The sequence below is a fragment of the Rhinolophus sinicus genome, linkage group LG01, assembly GCF_036562045.2.
Source record: "Rhinolophus sinicus isolate RSC01 linkage group LG01, ASM3656204v1, whole genome shotgun sequence".
Lineage (NCBI taxonomy): Eukaryota > Metazoa > Chordata > Mammalia > Chiroptera > Rhinolophidae > Rhinolophus > Rhinolophus sinicus.
Genome location: NC_133751.1, coordinates 63418854 through 63438047, shown reverse-complemented (window position 1 = coordinate 63438047; position 19194 = coordinate 63418854). Strand labels below are relative to the sequence as shown.

Genomic DNA, 19194 nt, shown 5'->3' with positions numbered 1-19194 from the left:
GGTCACATAGCCACCTGTTGAAACTAAGGCTATCACACTTCAAAGCCATGCTCTTAATTAACTAGGAAGGAATCCTAAGGAATAATTTAATTCCGCTGCTTTATCTCATATAAGGGGCAATTTTCTCATCACACAATGACATTGAACACTATGTATTCTTATGTTCCTCAGAATCTTTTGTTGAGATTTGAAACTCAATTTACTTAAAAGACAGAAGATGACCAATTGTTTCATTAGCCCTTAAGCAACTAACAGGACCACAGGGTTGCTATAGTAAGCAAAATACACTGTGTTCTACTCCAGGTATCACCACCGCGTAGCATAGGGCTATTTCATTAGTGACTTATTTGTACCAATTCAGCCTCTGGCTTGGGCCAATTTCTAACTAATAAGAGACAACTCTCTCTGGCCCCTGGGCATTAAACTTATGATCTTAGTCTATCCTACAATATAACTAGCCAGTTCAGATTGTGTCAAACAGCTGAGATCTTCCAAGCCAAGGCACTCTAATGTGGTTCAAAATCTAAACTAATTGCTTCTCCAAAAGAGAGTAGTAGTAAAGAACAACAATAAAGATTTAAAATGTTAAGACTGAAGGCTTGTCCAGTTCTTGACTTTAAGTTAAATGAAAAATAAAACCTTGAATGAGAGGACATGGCGACCACATTCATTCCAAATTGGTAAAGGGTTATATTCTCACTTCTATGCGCCTGATTTTGGAGATGTCACTGGATGAGATCAGTATCTGTTTTCTCCTTACAACAAATACCTAGAGTTCCCTGAATGACACAACAACATGAGAAATTTATATTACAAGATTTGTTTATTCTATATCCTTTAAGAAAAATAAATAAATAAATGCCATGTGAGGATGTGAGGAACACAGAAAGAAACACACCTGAAGATTTTTCACAAGGGATAGTTTTTTTCCTATTTTTTTTAATAAATTACAAATACTTTTTCCATTTATCAACATTCATCAAAAAACTCTTCAATTTATTAAGTCATCTTCATTCTTCAAGAATTATTTATTCACAGAGCAGATCACCTACAGAAAAATATTTTAGAAAGTCAGATTTCAAACATCATGCCAGATCTATGGAGTTAAGGAATTAAGACGACTATAAATGAGTTCCTCAGCCAAGTACTACATTTTAACTAACTGCCACAATTATTCTAAACCAGGCATGAAATAAAAGATTCACATTTTAAGTCTAGTTTTGCCTAACTAAAAACATCATTGAAACTGTTCATTACATTGTTTAGTCTTTAGAAGTCTTTGTTGAAGTAAAAAGTATGTATTTATTTTCTAAAAAACATCCCAAAAAGGCTAAGGCAGTTTATTTTTACAGATACGCAAAAGAAGAGATTTGCAAACTCCTTGCTGATTCAAATATGTGTGGCAAAGATACATGAAGTGGAAGGCAGAAGGTCAGCTCTGTATACAAGCCACTTCCTGTGGAAAGTTACTCACTTAATCCCAAGGGCAACATAAGGGTAACCCTTTTGAAATCCACTTGGAAAGATCAAAAAGGGAGAGTAGCAAAGGATAGGGTTGCGGATCTAGTCAGTGAGTACCAGGCTTCTCTCCAGACAGCTCCTACCCACCTCCACTGCCACCCCCAGTTCTTTTCCCAGATGACAGAGAACAATGTTAAAAAGGTAAGCAATTTGAGCTAGCCAGGTATTCAAGTCTAATTAATGCAAGTGCTCCCCTCATCTAGCTATTTAGTTTGGTTTAGAAAAGATCAGCCTCATCAACAATAAAACATCTAAACTCTCTTTTCTAAAAGGCTCAAAGGAAGAATACAGTTAAGGAAAAGTTTCAGCAGGAAAGATAAATAAAAATGAAGTTCAGTTAAACCACCACTCAGGGCTAGTTCTCTAATTTCTTTCAAGATTTTAGCCCCCAAACTGAGTTCTCCAAGTTCCTTCTGACTCCTACAGGCTGAAAGCTACTACGTAGCTGCCATTTCCTCTTACATTTCTAAGCAGGCTCTCAGTTCCCCTTTCTTTTTCAGTGAAAGCAGCAGTCATAAGACAGAAGAAAGTGTTTGGAATCATCACATCACACACCTATTTTTCCTTCAGAGTTTTCAAGTCTCTGCCTTTGCTACTATTGAGTCTTTAGATAGTTTATATTTAGCATTATCCCTTCTACTTCTTCAGTTTAAGCCAGTGGTTCTTAAAGGGGAGAACACTTGAAAATTATCCAGGAGTTTCTGAGTCAACAGGTGCAGATGGGGGCCCAGGCTTGAGAATTTTGGAAAATACTCCTCAGGTGATTGTAAGGTACACGTCTGGCTGAATGTAGCCTACTTTTATATTAAGTCCCAACCTACTGATTTCAAGGTACAACCAAGACTTATTTAGGAAATAACATTAACGTCTACAAAGGTTTTTGAACTACGGAACTTTCATAATCATTACTGGGAAGACCTAAGTTTAGAAACTATTTTTCCTTTGAAGGTGTTCTCAGAAAAATGTGGTCTAATAGTCTAAGATACATCAATTTAGTTAAGTTTATCTTATAACAGTGCAGATAGTAGTGTTGGATTTACCCTATAGCCAATGACCTAGTTACTGAGTTATATACACTGATGCATTTCAACAACAGGGCTTTCTAATGGGTATTCATAGTAAAGTTTTAGGATTGATGATCAAGGCTATGTGCAATCCTAAAAATGAGTATGTTGGCAATAAAACCCCATTAAGTGCAAGGAGTGAAGTGTAAAGTGCCTGTGATTTGGGGAACATAAAAGACCTAGACTATAGTTTTAATTCCACCACCTATCTCCTCTTAACTTGAGCAAGTCTTTTTTGACTTCACTGTTTCTCCATTTCCCCATGGGGGTTAGGGAAATAGAACAGCTGGGACCAATAGGGATCCAAACACCTATTCCTCTTCCAAAAGTATCATTTCACTGAAAATGAAAACATGACATTTTGAATTCTTAGAAAGGCCCTGTATTGATTCAGACTGTTGTTCTTTAACCAGAATTCAAAAAGACATTATTAGGTCATACATTCAACAGACCTCAACTGAATGTCAGCTATCCACAAGTCCCAAGATATGGTATATTCCTTTCTGGTTTCTACTGACAGCTTACAAAGTCTATTCATACACATGTCATTTAATCATCACAACGACTCTATGAAGTAGTTCGGTCATGTATCACCTCTCCTTTACAGATGAAGAAACTAAGGTTCAGAAAGTTAAGGATTTGCCCAAGACCACACAATTACACATCAGGTCTTCTACATCCAAAGCTCTTGTGTTTTCTTTTAGACACAAATGAAATACATAGGAATTACTCTCACTCTCTGTCCTAATAACATAAGAAAACTATTATCTTCTGGTCCTTATGCATACGTGCTACTTATAACAATTGTACTATCTTTGTGGTCCACATTAAGTCCAAGAGAAGCTTCTGACGTTCCTAAAATTAGCATTTTTAAAAATCACCCTTTTTATCAAGGCAGGCTCAGCACTAGCCAACAGCTTACACAACTGACTAGGAAGACAGTTAGATTATGAACAAGTGCGGAGGAGACAGTTCCATGACGGGACCCGTCTGTCCCACAAGCTGGACCCGGGCCAGAACAGAGGTTGCTTTCTGCAAACCCGCCTTACAGATTGTCTAATTATAACTGCTGTGCATTCTGACATCAGTCAGCACCCTTCCCTTGCCTCCTGCTATGTGCTGGTTCCTGGAACAGGCCGTCGTCTCGACCTGGTCAAGCATGTAGTTATTTCCTGTATCTGGCAGCCTTCACGTACTAGCACCCATGACTATTCCTCCCCTTTACCCTATATAATTCTCTGGCGCCTGTCAAGTGGTGCGGGGATCCATTTCATCTGATAGCCACCCAAAACAGGCCTCGTATGGAAGTGTCCCTTAATAAACTCCATTAACGTTCTTCAGGACATTCATCCTCTCTGGATTTTACTGTTTTCATTTATATAAAGAGAACCATAATAAATTTACTCCATTACCACACTGGGGTGGCCAGCCTCTTTCTTTGGTCTTTCCCTGCTCTCCATTTAGCGAGGCAGATTTTCAGTCTCAGGGCTTTCCCCAGGGGCTGTGTACTAAGAACATGAAAATCATGTAGAAATGTTGAGATTGCATGTCTTTAAAAACAATTAATAGGTATATTTGTGCTTTGTAAGAACACCACCTATCCAAATTTACTTATTTTACAAAATGATTCATGGGGTTTCTTTAAATGACCATCTATTCTAAAAGTCACTTAAGAATATCATGTGTACACAGAGTAGATATACATATTATATATAAAAATCACAAAATTTACTGTGGTTCTTTTTATAAATGAAAACAGTAAAACCCAGAGAGGATTAATGCCTTAATGAACATTAAATGTAGCTGAAGTAAAACACATGCTAAGCTAGACATCAGGAGACTTCAGGGCTTTCAGCCTAGACTATTTTCCATTACAACGTGATACCTCTTATCAGCTTGGGACAGGTTCCTTACCCCTCCTTTTTCCCAGCTCAATGAGGAACACTGGCCATATATGAAATTCCAAAGAGGCAGGAAAGAGGTGAAAGGAAAAGAAGCCCAGGCTCTATTACTGTGATATTGGTATGTGGCTTTGGCATTATCTCTCAGCTATTATTAAATTAAAAGTAGACGTGTGGTGTGGATGCGAGGGCTGGCACAACGCAGAGGGAGTCTGCCTGGAGACAGACAGAGGTTGCAGTTCTGATCCTGCTGACCCACCTCAAGAGTCATTTCACTCCTATAGGACTTAGCTTCCTCATTTATTGATTCATTTCATTAACAATCTTCTATTGAGCATCTACTATGTACCCAGTACTGTTTGAGGTCCTGGGGATATGACAGTGAATGAAACAGAAAATCCTACTCTCTCAGAACTACCATTCTAGTTGGACTAAAGCCATCCAAATGATAAATAAAAAGACAGTCCCTCAGTTTTACTAGCCACATTTCAACGGCTCAACAGCTACCTATGACCAGTGGCTACAATACTGGAGAGTGCAGGTACAGCACATTTTCATTATCACAGAAAGTTCTATGGAACAGAGCTGGGATAGTGATGGGGGCGGGATGCTACTTTAGATGAAATGTTGAGGGAAAGCCTCTCTAATAAGGAGAGTTTTGAACAGACGTGAATGAAGAGTGGGCGTGAGTTCAAGGAAGAGCTTCCAAACGAAAGAAAATCATTTATTTGGGGTATTGTTGTATACACACCACTGAAGGTCCCTTTCAGCATTAAAATTTGATTTCAAGTTCTTCAACGAACAGTCTGAGGTTTTAGTTTTATTAGAATAAAGAACAGTACAAAAGAAATAGCAACAATTTGTTGCCTTCTCCCTATTTAAAAGGAATTATTAAAGACCCACAACATTAGAAGCAAGGAGTAGAGAACATTTTCCTTTTAGTTCCTTTAAGTTAGACAACGGAGCATTTTGAACTTCCTAAGCCATGATTCTTTCTGACTCTGACATAACTAAAGGCTTTTGTCGAGCCCTTTCTTGAAAATTAATTCTCCCCTTCCCAAATCCACTGAATGCCTCTCAATTTATTAGAATCATTTATTCCCTACATTAGAAACTGGCAAGTTATGTTTTAGTGATACTTCAGCGTATTAGATTCACCAGGTGAACCACCTTTCAGAGAGAATGCTGCCCAATGACTGCTAAGTCTGTAAAGCAATACTGATATGTGAAGTAATGAGCCTCAGTGTTGTTACCTTCCTAATTAGAAGTACAATGCTCACCATTTCATTTCATATCTTAAATCCCAGGGCTCTCATGCACTCCTTGTGGGCCTCAATTAGGTGTCCGCAGTGCTCTTCTCCTTTCTCAAGGATGCTACAAAACGAAATATACTAGTTATCTAACAAAGTGAGCATCAAGCACATAGTAGTAAATAAGCAGGCTTAACAGTGATGGGAAGTGAGGCAGAGAACATGGATCTGACGGCATGTAGCTGGAGTTTTTAAAAAATGCTATTACACCAAATGGTTTTGTTTTTATTGGCTCTTGTGGTATTTCCATGCCCATAAAGATGTTCCATACATAACTAGTATTTCGGGGGAATTTGATTAGAAGAAATAAGTATGCATATCAAATATTGCTTCTCATCCATATCCAAGGAATACTGCTCTATAATGAAATAAACTGCCTGAATAAAATGTTTAAAGGAGAGGTTAATTTTTTTACCTGCTATCACAGAGGCGTTAAATTTTTGATTCTGCCCTATATGCAAGTATACCCAAATAAATCTACTTCTAATCACAAGCCACCTAACAACATAAACAGCAAACAAGATTTGGCAGCCGAGAACAGTGTGATGTGACCACCTCATAACGATCGAAGAACTTTTTACTTGTAAAATTCACAAAGTAAAGAACAGGACCACACAGCTTATTTTCTAGGGCCTGAAAATGTAATTTTAGCCAAGAATCAAGTTACGCCAAATTCAATTATGAGAAAAAATTGACTCTTGACTATAGATATTTGGAGAGAAGCCATAGTGGTCTGAGACAATTGATGCCAAAGGAATTTAAAGAAGGGGAGGTTCTCCTTCCATCTAAATCCTATACATTCTTCAACAGCTCGAGGGCTGCCTGCAAATGGCGGGCTCCTTATGAAGATAGTAGCTAGCATTCCCTGACCATTTATTGCATGCTGTAAATACTGTGCTAGATGCTTGATGTGGCTTATATCATTAACCCTTAATCTTGGAGGCAGATACTTTCATTAGGCCCATTTCACAGATACATTAGACAGATATGTTAAATAATTTGCTCAAGGTCAAAGTTGGTGGACCAGAATTCAAATATTACTGTGTAAACAATTTCTGTTATCAGATTGTAATCTTTCAATTCTCTCTCCACAGTATTATTTGCAAAGTACTAAGTAGTAAGAAAAAGCACTGAGCTCCTACAACTCTTACTACCCCCACTATGCCAGTTATTTCTTTATGCGAGGACAAAAAAGGGGCTGGAGAGGTGTACATTCACATTATCTGAGAATTCCTGCTGATATGATTTGTTCCACAATAGAGGCTACATAAAATGAAAACAACAGCTTTCGTAGACTGATGGTAATCTAGATTACTAATTCTGCACACTATGCCACATAGTCAGGGACTGATTTTTTAAATTATCTACCTAAAATGGGGCGGGGCAGTGGGAGGGGTAGGGTAAATAAGCGGAACTCTAGTGTTTTCAGAAATGTGCCTTGTGCCCTACTATGTCTAAATTTTGGGAGAAATTACCGGAAAAATTTTACTCTTTGGCCTTGCCAAACCTTCTATCATAGTCCATACCACGTGGTACAGCAATCACTGGTATATGTGTCCATTAACTTTAAGCTCTTTTAAATCAAGGAGCAAGTTTATCCATTTCTACATCTTCCGACCAAAGGCAGTGCTTGACACATAACACATGATCAAAAACCCTTCCCAGTAAGGAATGCGTGTGTGAAGCGGGCCGGCTCATTCTGACCTCTGTCCTAGCCTCTCATCCGTTTCCGGGGCCGAGCTCGCACCATCCATAAGACAGCCGACAAGAAGCCTACTGGGCCATATAACCCCAAAGAGCGCCCCCCCCAGCAAAGCGATGGCCACCACGAGCCCAAGGAACGGCTGAGAGCGGAAGCACCGGAAAGCGGCGAGGGGCCCAGCGGAGCACCCCTCCCAGGCTGCGCACTGACCACGCATCGCGCGCCTTCTTGGTCTCCGGGCAGGCGCAGCAGGGCTTCAGTGGCTTCTTCTCTTGCGTCTGAGACGGCAGAGGGCTTGCGGCCACCACACCCGGCATCTTTCAAGCCCAAAGCAGCAATTAGCACAGACACCCTCAACTCTCCCAGCCACCGCAAAAGCTAATTTGCCCCCAATCACTTCCGGCAGTCGCTCCGGAAAGGACAGGAAGTTCTGCCTCTCTCAGACGGAAGGGCGTGAGCGAGGAGAGAAAGAGCGCCTGCGCAGAGGAGGCCAAATGAGACAATAGAGGGCACCTCTGCGCAGGAACAGGGAGGCGGGCTAAAAGTACAGTTTATTTTTATTTTTAAAGATTTTTATTAAAATATAGCTAATATATATTATATTAGTTTCAGGTGTACACCATGGTTATTTAACACTTGTATACCTACAGAAGTGATCACCATGACAAGTCCAACAACCATCTGACACTGTACCACGCTATCACAGTATTATGGGCTGTATTCCCTATGCTGTACATTACATCCCCATGACTTATTTGTTTTAAACCTGGAAATTTGAACCTCTTATTTCCCTTCACTTTCCCCTCCCCTTTTAAATTTTTCAATTACAGTTGACATTCAATATTATTTTATATTAATTTCAGGTGTACAGCATAGTGGTTAGACATTTATATAATTTAAGAAATGATCCCCCTAACTACTCTATTACCCACCTGGCACTATACACAGTTATTACCATATTGTTGACTATATGCTCTATGCTTTATAACCCCATGCCCTCTAAGGTCTGTGTTCTATCTACTATCCCACTTAATTTGTCTAAATGCAAGGTGAATATTAACCTATTTAAAAATTAATCATTAATCTGTATTGAATTGCACTTCTAATTTTTGTATCTAGAAAATGAACAAGTAAGAGAAAGAAATAGCTAAGTTTAGGGAGTTAAGAAACTTGAGATGAACTGTAGACACAGATTATAAACCAAAAGACTGAAACAGATTTTCTGCAACTGAAAAAATGTCCCACTCTCCTTCCCTGCTTCAGTAAAGAGAGGGTACTTGTAGTGACGACACTCTCCGTGACTTCCTCAGGGTCAGCTAGTATTGGCAGGCCTCAGGCAGAGAAGTTGGGTAACAGCTCCTTGCCCACAGTTCCCCCCAACCCCCCCTACTTCTTTTAACCTATGTGTTCAACATATTATTCAAGAACTCTTGGTTTCCTCCCTGAGCACTGTGTCTCTTAAACTCTTTAAACAACTGCTTCTTAGGGATGGAATACTCTTCTGCCTTTGAAAGAAAAGACCAAAGGATGTTCTCCAAAGTAAAATATTTAGTCACTTATATCCAGCTACTTAACTCTCCTCGTTTCAGAATGGTACAGCTAACCCACACATGTGGGTTACTTTTTCTTTTGCCTTTTAATTTATGAATAAGTAAGCTTTAAGGTCAATTATTGATTTTTACATTAACAGTCATGCTTTACTTTTATTACCCAGCCTAAATGTGTTTAGACTTGTTGGATGGTCTTAGTATTAAAGGAAAAGTAGGAGTATAACGGAATGAAATTCAGTATTTCCCATTCTACCTTATGAAAAATTTCAATAACCTACTCCCCCCTCAAAACACAATTTTTAGAGCTGCAATTATAGATTAAATTGAGAGTAGGTGGCATGTAGAGACTAATAAAAGATTGGATTCAACCATCTGTTTTACAGAGGCAACCCTGAGTTTAGTTTGATTAGTACCTTTTTTTATTAAGTTCTCACTCCCTAATTCTGATTTTAACCAGCAATATTCTACTATTTTAAGCCATTGGGGCTCTTTGTTATTGCTATAATTGCTAATACAGTAGGCAGCAAGAAATGAAATGGTGAGTATAATGGACTTTTTCTTTGTACAATATGTTATTGTATGGTACTGAAGGTGGACATTAGCTATGAATGGCACCAAGTACTCAGTCTGTGGATGGGATGACAGCCCTGGTACTGTAACAAGCAACAACTAAGGAAATACTTTCTAAAATTCCTCCGTGATAAAGGTGTTCTGAGCTATTTTTCATGCCTAATTAATCCCAGGTGTGGAGACTTTATCAAATAAGGGTGGGTAGTGAAAGTTGGTAGAGAAGGAGTAACACCATATGCTGAGAGAGAAGAATTAGAAGACTTGAATTCTCACTTGCCTGGTTACTAGGTTCAGAGGTAATTTTACATAGTATTTACATTTCTGCGTCTACAAAAATATGCTTTCCAATATCCACAGGTAAGTACGTGCTATACATAATTCTCTATAGTTTTTCGAGAAGTTTTGCCCTATTGGCCTGTGACAGTTCCATGAATGGTGGTAGAAGCCAGAAAACTGCTGGATCAGAGATGAAGGATAATTTATTACTCAAAGCAGTAGCAGCAAAGTATCAGCATTTTTGTGCCAGTTTCCTGAGCCCCAGTTCCCACAGAGTGATGTGAAGAAGGCTAGATGACATCTGCTTACACACTGGGTTGCATCACAAGAAAGGAACAGTGAGCTTAGGAAACCCAAGTCTTTAATAATGGGCAGTTAGAGCGCCTGCCCTTTGTTCAAAGGAAGACACTATCCTTGACTTCTAAGGCTGTAAACAAATTTACCCTTTGTTTTGGAGGCAGACACTGTTTCTATTGTTCAAGCAAGCTGTCTCCTACACAAACAAAGGAAAAAAGGCAAATAGTTCTCCCCTCCCTTTTTTTTGCTTGCTTATTTAAGACAAACGGATACATGAGAGACCCACGAACTGTCTCCCAATATGGCAAAGTGTAATGTTCATTTTAATGACATTTTATTATTAGTACCCCTCCCCAATATCAAAGTTTCTGCTATACTGTAAACTAAAAGAACCTAATTTCATAAAGATTGCATGTTAGTCATTTCTTGCTGGGTAACAATATTACCCCAAACTAGTGGTAGTGCACCTTTGTACATCTTTTTTTTTCCTCATTTTATTTTTCCCCCCTTCTTCCATCTATGAAAGATAATTACATAGTCACATATATCCTATTACGGTTTACATATTCTATTGGTTAGTGTCTTCTGATGTGTTTATGTAGGGGGCTGGCTATTGGCTACTTCAGATAATTTGTCTGATAGAATGAACTAAAGTCTTTCTGAGGAGACATTTTAGCTGAGACCTCAAATGATGAGGAGTCAGCAGTGAGAAAATGGGAGAGGCAGGGTGAGGAGCTTTCTGGGGAGAAGGAACAGAAAGTGAGAAATGTAGCTATACCCAGAGACAGAAAAATATTATACCATTATAACACTGTATTTTGTTTGTGTCTGTTTTCTCCATCATCCAATGAGTTGTACAAATTATCTCAAAATCTTTAATACCTATTTCATAGTAGACAGTAAATTTGTTTAACAAACAGATGGGTTTATTCATTTAGGAATCATTTTATTAAGCTTTCTTTCATGTAGCAGTTACTTCAGACATACAAAAGGATGAAGACCTATGCCCTCAGTGATCTCCCAGTTGTGGAGAGCAGAATTGAAAACTGTTACTAATACAAGGGGGTCGATGCTTTTGGTGCTAGACAGCATTGGAAGAAACAATGAAGCCTCACTCGGGGGAATTTGGGGAAACCGCATAAAGGTGCAGAATTAGCGCTGAGTCTTGAAGGATACCTAAAGTAGTTGGGGGAATAAATAGGAAAAGCCATTTTAGGCAAAGGAATCAGCTTGAGCAAATACATGCTTGGAGGTGACAAGGTATAAGGCTGGTTTGCAAAAAACCCCAGACATGTAGGAATAGAGAAAATAAAACCAGGTGTACGTGTGGAAAGAGGAACAGCAGGTTGGGAGGCTAATTTAAGTAGTGTGTCTGTGGGTCACATCAAAAGGATGAAGAGGCCAACTCTATGGTGTGCCACTAGCCTGACGGGATAATTTGAGCATCATAAAAAATGCTCATAATGGATTAAACATCACATATGTAAAAATGCACACATTCATAATGATACTAAACAAACCCTTATCGTTTAACATTGGAGGTTGCTAGGGCACCAACTTATTTCTCTGAAATCTGATAATAAAGTGAAAGAATCCAGTATTTTTCCAATCTTTCCTCTAAGATCCCTGTATTTCAGGGTAACCAAGGAGTTGTTGATGAAAGTATTTCTTTTAAATAGAAGAACCCCAGGTATAAAGAAAATTATTGAAAGTATTAAAATCATTTTTCTAGGATAAAAAACTTGAGGCATACCAAAATGCAATGTGACTTTTTCTGTATCTTTCATTCAAAACAAACCAACTATTAAATGACATCTTGGACTCAACCAGGGGAATCTGAATATGTACTGGGTATTAGATGATATGAAGGAATTATTAATTTTGTTAGATGTGACATTGGTGGTTAAACTTTTTTTTAAAAAATCCGTATCAGTTTGAGATGCAGATTAATTCAAGGGTAAAGTAATAGCTGGGATTTGTTTTAAAATATTCAAGCAAAAAGAGGGGAGGGGATATATAAAAAAAGATTGGCAAAATGTTGATAACTGTTGACTCTTGGTGATGGGTACATAAGGGTTCATTACTGAAAGTGGATTCATTTTTCCCTATGTTTAAAAATTTCCATAATAAAAGTTTTAAAAAGCAGAGCTAGTGCCTACACCAAGTAATCTTCAGTTGCTTTGATGCCTAGGGCTCTCAGTAAGCGGTAGCAGCCTGCCGATCAACAGTGACTAATTACCGAGCCCACCTTCGCTGATGCCGGTGGAGCCCGAGTTCAGTGAGCCAAGGCCCAGTGTTCAGGAGCTTGGATACCTCACCTCGCAGTAGCCCCGCGGAAAGGGGATGTCCGAAATGAAAGCCCCCACATATTCCAAAACGTTCTGAGATTTTGCAGGGATTTCCGAAGGAAGATACAGCGTGTAAATGGCAAATCGCTAGATTTGAGTAGTAGCCTATTCCTCAGCCTCGGGCCCTGCGGCGTTAACCCTGGATGGGCGGATGAAAGCTCGAGGATCTGTCTCGGGAACGTAGTGGGAAGTGAGGCTGACTCTTCCTCTTCCCCACCCGTTCTCTCCTCTCCCCAAAGCTGCCCTGCTTCCGTCCTTTCTTCCCCTCCGCTCCCTGCCACTAGCATCCCTTTCCCCCATCCTTCCTCTCCGGTGCCTCGCCCCACCGCTGGCGAATCCTCACCCTACTTCTCCCACACGCCAACCCCGCCCCTCATCCTCGCCCCGCCCCTCACCCTAGAGTTCCCGCGGGGGTTACCATAGCTACGATGAACGCCACAGCTAGGCCTACCTAGTTGTTACCCCGCTGGCCGGAGGAACGAGGAGGCACCATGAGCCACGTAGTGACCATCGAGGAGCCCCAGGCCAAGCCGCAGGTGTCTCAAACCCGGTGCGGGGAGAGGCCGGGGGACTGGGGCAAAGTCTCCTCCAGTCGAACATATGATTTCCTGTACGGTAAGGGCGGCTCCAGACCTCCTTCCTGAGTTGTCTACTCCTGGGACAGATGGGCTTCGAGACGGTGGGACCTGGCCAGGAAAACGAGAACCAAAGACAAGCCTCAGGACCGATCCCTGGCCCGCAGTTGTCCTTTCATTGGTTGGGGGCAGCTCCGAGCCGTCCGCGTGGCGGCGCTGTCCCGGGCGCCTCGGAAGCGGCTCTGCGTCTCTGAGCACTGCGCGGCGCCGCCTTACTCTTTGCCACTCTCTTCTTCTGATAATTTGCACATCCCTAGGCGATTTTACTGAAACCTATTACGGGAGTTTTAGTGTCCAGAAAAGTATGCAATGATTTTCAGATTTGGAGAGTCACTTAACACTCCCCACGTTCAAACTGTATAAAATGCCCAACAAGAATAACCTTCCCGCTCCCATTCTCTGGCACCTCCAAATTTGGCATTCTCAGTGAAGAAGTGCGAGTTTATCTCACCTTTGTTTTTCGTTTTCTCTTTAAACTTATTCTTATCCATGAAAGCACTGCTTATAAACTAGGTCCACTGGGTCCTTTTGGGCCAATAAAGCCCGTTTATTTTAATGCCCTGATTGTCCATTTATCTTCTGCCTCTTCTACTGGACCTTAAGTCTCTTGAGTTTTTTAAGTCTTGTTCTATACATTTTTGTAGCCTTCTCAGCACCTATTCCAGTGCTGGTACGTATGCTGGGTGCTTCCTAAATGTTTATTAAATTATTGAATTTACAAAACTTAAGCAGTTAAGCATGATTCCCCCCCAATTTTGACTCAGTAGTCCCAGGCTCTTCACCTGAACCTTGCCTTGCCTTTAATCATGTCTATCTCCTCTGGGATTCCCAGGGTTTCCTTTGGATAGGAATCCTATAGAGTACCCATTTCCTGGTATAAGAGCTATGTAATGATTGTTTATATTCTGGCCAGTGGGTTTCTTTATTCATTTTTGGTTTCATCTTATAAAATAAATCTAGTAAACTCCTCTAAACACATCACCATGTATGTTCAAAGGTAATTTGGGAATGAGGACAGACATCTTCAGTAAAGACAGGCAAAGAATTTAAGGTCCGTGTTTCTTTTATCCCTAAAAGTACCTTTTATCCCTAAAAAGTTTCTTTTATCCCTAAAAGTATTTTTTGTTTTTGCAGAGGGATTGCTAAATGTTTCCATGTCCCTTGTAAAGAACAGAAATCCACTCGGAATAGGCCAAATGAAAGTTTGGATTTTTCCAATAAAACAGGCAGTTTTACAACTGTTCATGGACAGGAAGCATAATATAGCCAGGACAGGGAAGATCAGAACTAAGGTGCCGTGCCCTCCTGCTTGATTTCTTGGACCTTACGGTCTTTCACCCTGTTAGGGTTGGCAGATTTAGCACACAAAAGTACAGGATGCCCAGTTAAATGTGAATTTGAGATAAATAACGAACACTATTTTAATACAAATTTTCAGTCCCATGCAATATTTGGGACATATTTATATAAAAAGTTATTCGTTGTTTATCTGAAATTCAAATTTAACTGGGCATCCTATATTTTATCCTGCTTCCTTCTGTGTATATGCGTCCTTCTTCCATCTGACAGAAAGCCTTGTGTATGCTTTCTTTTACTATGACAGGGACTGGGGTGGCACTCTACATGACTTCTTAACCTTAAGCTCACCACCAATTGTAGAGAGTTCTTATGTGTCTTAGCTGAAAATTGAAGAGATAAATAGGATAGATTGTTGACCAGCCTATGAGTTGACTGGTTTGGGTCATATTTCCATCGTGGCAGAAAGAACTGTGATGGGGTGGATGTAGGAGTCACTGGTACAAATACGAACACCTTTCCAAGCTCTGTCACCCTTCCCCTGACCCCCCACCCCTCAAACCCAATGGCCTTTCAGTGTAGTTAATTATCCATGCAAAGCTTTGCTCCTCTAGGAAGCTTTGCTTGGATATCTTCACTAAATGTTTTACTCTTCTGATCACCGTAGCAATTAAGATAGATGCAGATACCTTACATTTACATAGTACTTTACAGTTAACATCATTCTTTTATCAATCTTACCTCATTTATGTACCATTTTGCATTTCACTCCACTTTTTTGTGAATGCTGTATATCAAATATCTCTCTTGAAGTGCTCACCATGCTTTGTCACTTCCCTGAATCTGAATATTTGTTGATGGATTAGTAGCTACACTACTGCCCTGATAATTCAAGTCTTTTAAAAATATGATATATTTTTCCTAGCTTCTAAAAATATTTTAAAATACTTTTTGGGTTTATCATGAGTTCCTTTCTTCTTTCTTTCCCACTAAAATCTGCAATTTATTATACTTTTCCCTAAAAGTAATCATTATGTCTTGGGGTTTGAAACACTTTCTCTCACCATTACTTGGTTGTGACAACTTCCTGGGCTTGTTAGAACTGTTTCTACAATACCCGTAGATTGGCTGAGGGGCTCTCTCACGATTTCCATGGGAAAATTTCCCCCATAAAATTAATGGGCTTTTAATCTTTTAATTTAAACATTAAAAAAATTCATTAGGTCTGGGGGACAGAAGGATTGGCGTTCAAATCCTGCCAATCAGTGAGTTGCTAACTTCTTGAAGCCTCAGTTTTCTCACCTATAAAATGGATGCCTAGTATCTACCTAATTGTGTTTTTGTGAGGATGAAATGGAATATTGCATATAAAGCACTTACTACCTGTCTAAAAGTAAGCAGGCGATACCTGGTGACTGCTTTACTTGGGCATCTCACAGACCTTTCTGCTGCCTTTTCAGCACTGATTATGATCACAGTTGTAGGATCTGTTGCAGAATGTGTAGTCACAAATCATACAGTGTTGTGTCATTATCATCTATAAAGGGCAAGAATGTTTCTATAAATAGCATGTCTTCACACGCCTTATGGGAATAAGAGTAAAATGGTTTATTATTTATTATTCAGACTCCGGGAAAATGCACACTAAACTAATGTCAGATGCATAACACAATTGCAAACATAGGCCCATATCTTTTAAAATACTTAAAACAAGAGTATGAATAGAAATTTCCCTTTATTGCTTACTATTCCCAGTATATCAGAGATGTTGAAGCTATATTCGTCTTTCTCTTCAAACAGGTGCATTCATTCTGCCTTCAAATTCACTAGCCTGTCATTTGAGGCCCTAAAATCTGGACTCTTCACTGCTAATCAGCCCACTTTCCATCACTTCCCAACCTGAATGGTAGATATGGATTTGGGTGATGCAGCTAAAGAATATATCTAAAGATCGATGATACCCTAATTTATTTCACCAGTTTGGACTTACCTCCCAAACTCTAGACTTGTATATCGAATTGCTGACTTTCTATCTCCACTTGGACATATACTAGACATGCTTTCCTGATGTTCTCCCCACAAACCTGCTCCTCCACAGGCTTTCCTATATCAATGGAAGCCAGCACCATCCTTTAGTTGCTGAGTCCAAATATCTTGAAGCCATCATTGCCTCCTCTGTCTTTCTCACACCATTCCAACCCGTTAACAAGTCCCTTCTGCTCTAACTTAAAAATATGTCTAGAATCCTGCCACTTTCATCACTTCTCTTGCTCCCGCCGTGGTGCAAACCACCATCGTCTCTTCTAGATTGTTGCATGAGCTTCCTAATAGTTTTCTCCCTACCTATTCCATTGCTTCTCTACAGTCTGTTCTTAACTGGGCAGCCACAATGAATATTTAAACATATGTCAGATTTTGTCAGTCCTTGCATCCAAATCTTGCAATGGTTCCCCTTGTTACTCAGATTAAATGCCAAAGTCGTTTTAGTGGCCTACAAAGCCCTATGATCTAGGCCCCTTGTAACTTCTCTGACCTTTTTATCCATTAGTTTTTCCTCTCTCTCACTGTTTTAATCCTATTGGTCTGTTTGCTGTTCTTCAAACATATCAGGCATGCCACCATCCTAGGGCTTTTGTTCTAGTTTTTTCCTCTAGAATGCTCTTCCTCCAGATAACAACTCTAACCTCACTTTCAAGTCTCCTTGAATATCACCTTCTGAATGAGGCCCGCTCTCACCACCCTATGCAAAAATGCAACTCAGTCTCCCTCACACTGCTCTCCTTTTTTTTCAGTAGCACTTGTTACCCTCTAACTCTGTTATATAATTTGCTAATTTCTTGTGTTGTTGTTTATTGCCTTTCTCCCATGAAGTCAGGGATCTTTACCTTGTCATTGATGTGTTCCAAGCACCTAGAACACAGTAGCCAGTCAATAAATATTTCTTGAATGAAAGAGTAAAGAGAACCTGAGCCTCTTGTGGCTTTTCAGCCTTGGTGGGAATATCAAATTTTCTGCATCCAATAAATCTTTTCTGTTGGGTAACCAAGGAGTTATTAAGCCCTAAGAATTGATTCACATTATCGAAATTCAAAAGAGAGTTATTTCTAATTCACAATACTAATTTATTCATTTCTGTGGAGAAATATATGTTACCAAGTCATCTAGACTAGTTGGTCAGGGTATTTGTTTCTTAATAGATGTCTACTTGGGAAATCAAGTTTATATCTGAAGGTTGCTTATGAATTTAATGTTAAATTATCTGGTTTTAAGGGACGGTAGAAAATCATGAATATGCGTCTTCACTTTAAAGATATACCTAATAAGCAGATAATTATTACAGCAGGACAGTCTTTTGTTTCTTTGGAGAAATAACTTTGTCCCATCATTAACATGCTTATAAACTTAAGGGGTGAATTCTGAAGATAGCTGATTTTATTTTATCTCTTATTAGAGAATAATATTTTCTTACCATGTCTACCAGTTCGGAGATGACATGCTGTTAAGAGTTTGTATCTTCTCTGTGTACTGAATATGGGAGGTAGTGTCCAAATTTATTGTTTTTTTACTTGCAAATGGGCATAGTGCTTTCCTCTTGGACTATTTTCTGGGTGACCCAGACCCAGACCCAGACCCAGAAGGTGACTTGTTCATAAAATAGAAGAAAGCATGTTTAGGCTGTGGTATTTGAGACTATGTTAGGCCCTTTTTGCATTCCAGTTCTGTAAACCGACTTTGGGATACATAGAAAAGAAATGCATCTAAGAGACTCTCACTGGTGGTAGAGTAACAAGGCTACGAGCTGTTGCAGAGTTAGCCAATATCTACATTTTTAAATTTGTTTCCCAATTAACAAATTACCTTGCTTTGTCATTATTCTCAGCCTATGAGTAGATATGTTCTATTCTTCATAATACCTTATTGTTTATTTTGCAGATCCATTATTTATTGTGTCAAGTGAGAAAGACCAGGCACAGGCAAATATGCAAGCCATCCTGAGTCGCAGCAGACTGGTAGGTCTAATTCCTCCACTAAGGCAGCCTAATGAATCGGAACCATCTAGTTTGGCTAACTGCACTTGTGAGATTGACTTATCAACAATCTCCACTGGATTTTATATTCTGCAGAAATTACTTTGCCATGATTACTAGGAGATAAGGTATCTTGATACTTGTGGCCAAACTGAGGATTAATTAATTGGTATTGAATAAAGGACTCATTTTAGCCTAATTTATTTCAATGGGAAAAGTAATATATGTCTGTATTAAAACAATTCAAGAAGTACAAAAGCGTATACAGTATGAAGTAAATTCTAACCCCCTGCCCCCTTCATAAAATCATCTGTTGTCATCAGTTTTTGGGGTATCCTTCTGGAGATATTCTATGCGTATACCAATAACCCTCCTTTCTGTACCATATACACTCTTTTGTACCTTTTAAAAATGTTTACAGGGGGCCGGCCCTGTGGCTCAGGCGGTTAGAGCTCCGTGCTCCTAACGCGGAAGGCTGCCGGTTCAATTGGGCTCTCAACCACAAGGTTGCCAGTTCAATTCCTCGAGTCCCCCAAGGGATGGTGGGCAGCGCCCCCTGCAACTAAGATTGAACACGGCACCTTGAGCTGATCTACCACTGAGCTCCCAGATGGCTCAGTTGGTTGGAGCCCCCGGCTCTCAACCACAAGGTTGGCAACCTGCCAGTTCGATTCCTCAACTCCCGCAAGGGATGGT

At 39.8% G+C, this 19194-nt stretch overlaps 2 protein-coding genes across 2 annotated transcripts in view; one reads left to right on the top strand and one right to left on the bottom strand.

Annotated features, from left to right (window-relative positions):
* Positions 1-919: 919 nt before the first annotated feature.
* COX17 (cytochrome c oxidase copper chaperone COX17) lies at positions 920-7926 on the bottom strand. The gene is made up of 3 exons (XM_019729663.2): positions 7709-7926; positions 5767-5860; positions 920-1048 (listed from the first exon to the last, which is right to left on the bottom strand). Exons 1-2 carry the CDS (start codon positions 7813-7815, stop codon positions 5776-5778), a joined length of 192 nt encoding a protein of 63 aa, XP_019585222.1. The 5' UTR covers positions 7816-7926; the 3' UTR covers positions 920-1048; positions 5767-5775.
* Positions 7927-12938: 5012 nt separating this feature from the next.
* CFAP91 (cilia and flagella associated protein 91) overlaps positions 12939-19194 on the top strand; it is a 58105-nt gene continuing 51849 nt past the window's right edge. Inside the window, exons 1-2 of the mRNA XM_019729664.2 lie at positions 12939-13154; positions 18404-18480. Coding sequence (XP_019585223.2) covers positions 13031-13154; positions 18404-18480 — 201 coding nt within the window. The 5' untranslated portion in view covers positions 12939-13030. The remainder of the gene's footprint in view (positions 13155-18403; positions 18481-19194) is intronic.

What these genes read in the sequence shown, in the direction of transcription:
- COX17 (XM_019729663.2), bottom strand. Translation starts at nt 7,815, where the DNA reads ATGCCGGGTGTGGTGGCCGCAAGCCCTCTGCCGTCTCAGACGCAAGAG. An exon ending in AAGAAGGCGCGCGATGCGTG is followed by an intron (nt 5,861 to 7,708) that starts GTCAGTGCGCAG and finishes TTCGTTTTGTAG; the next exon opens with CATCCTTGAGAAAGGAGAAG.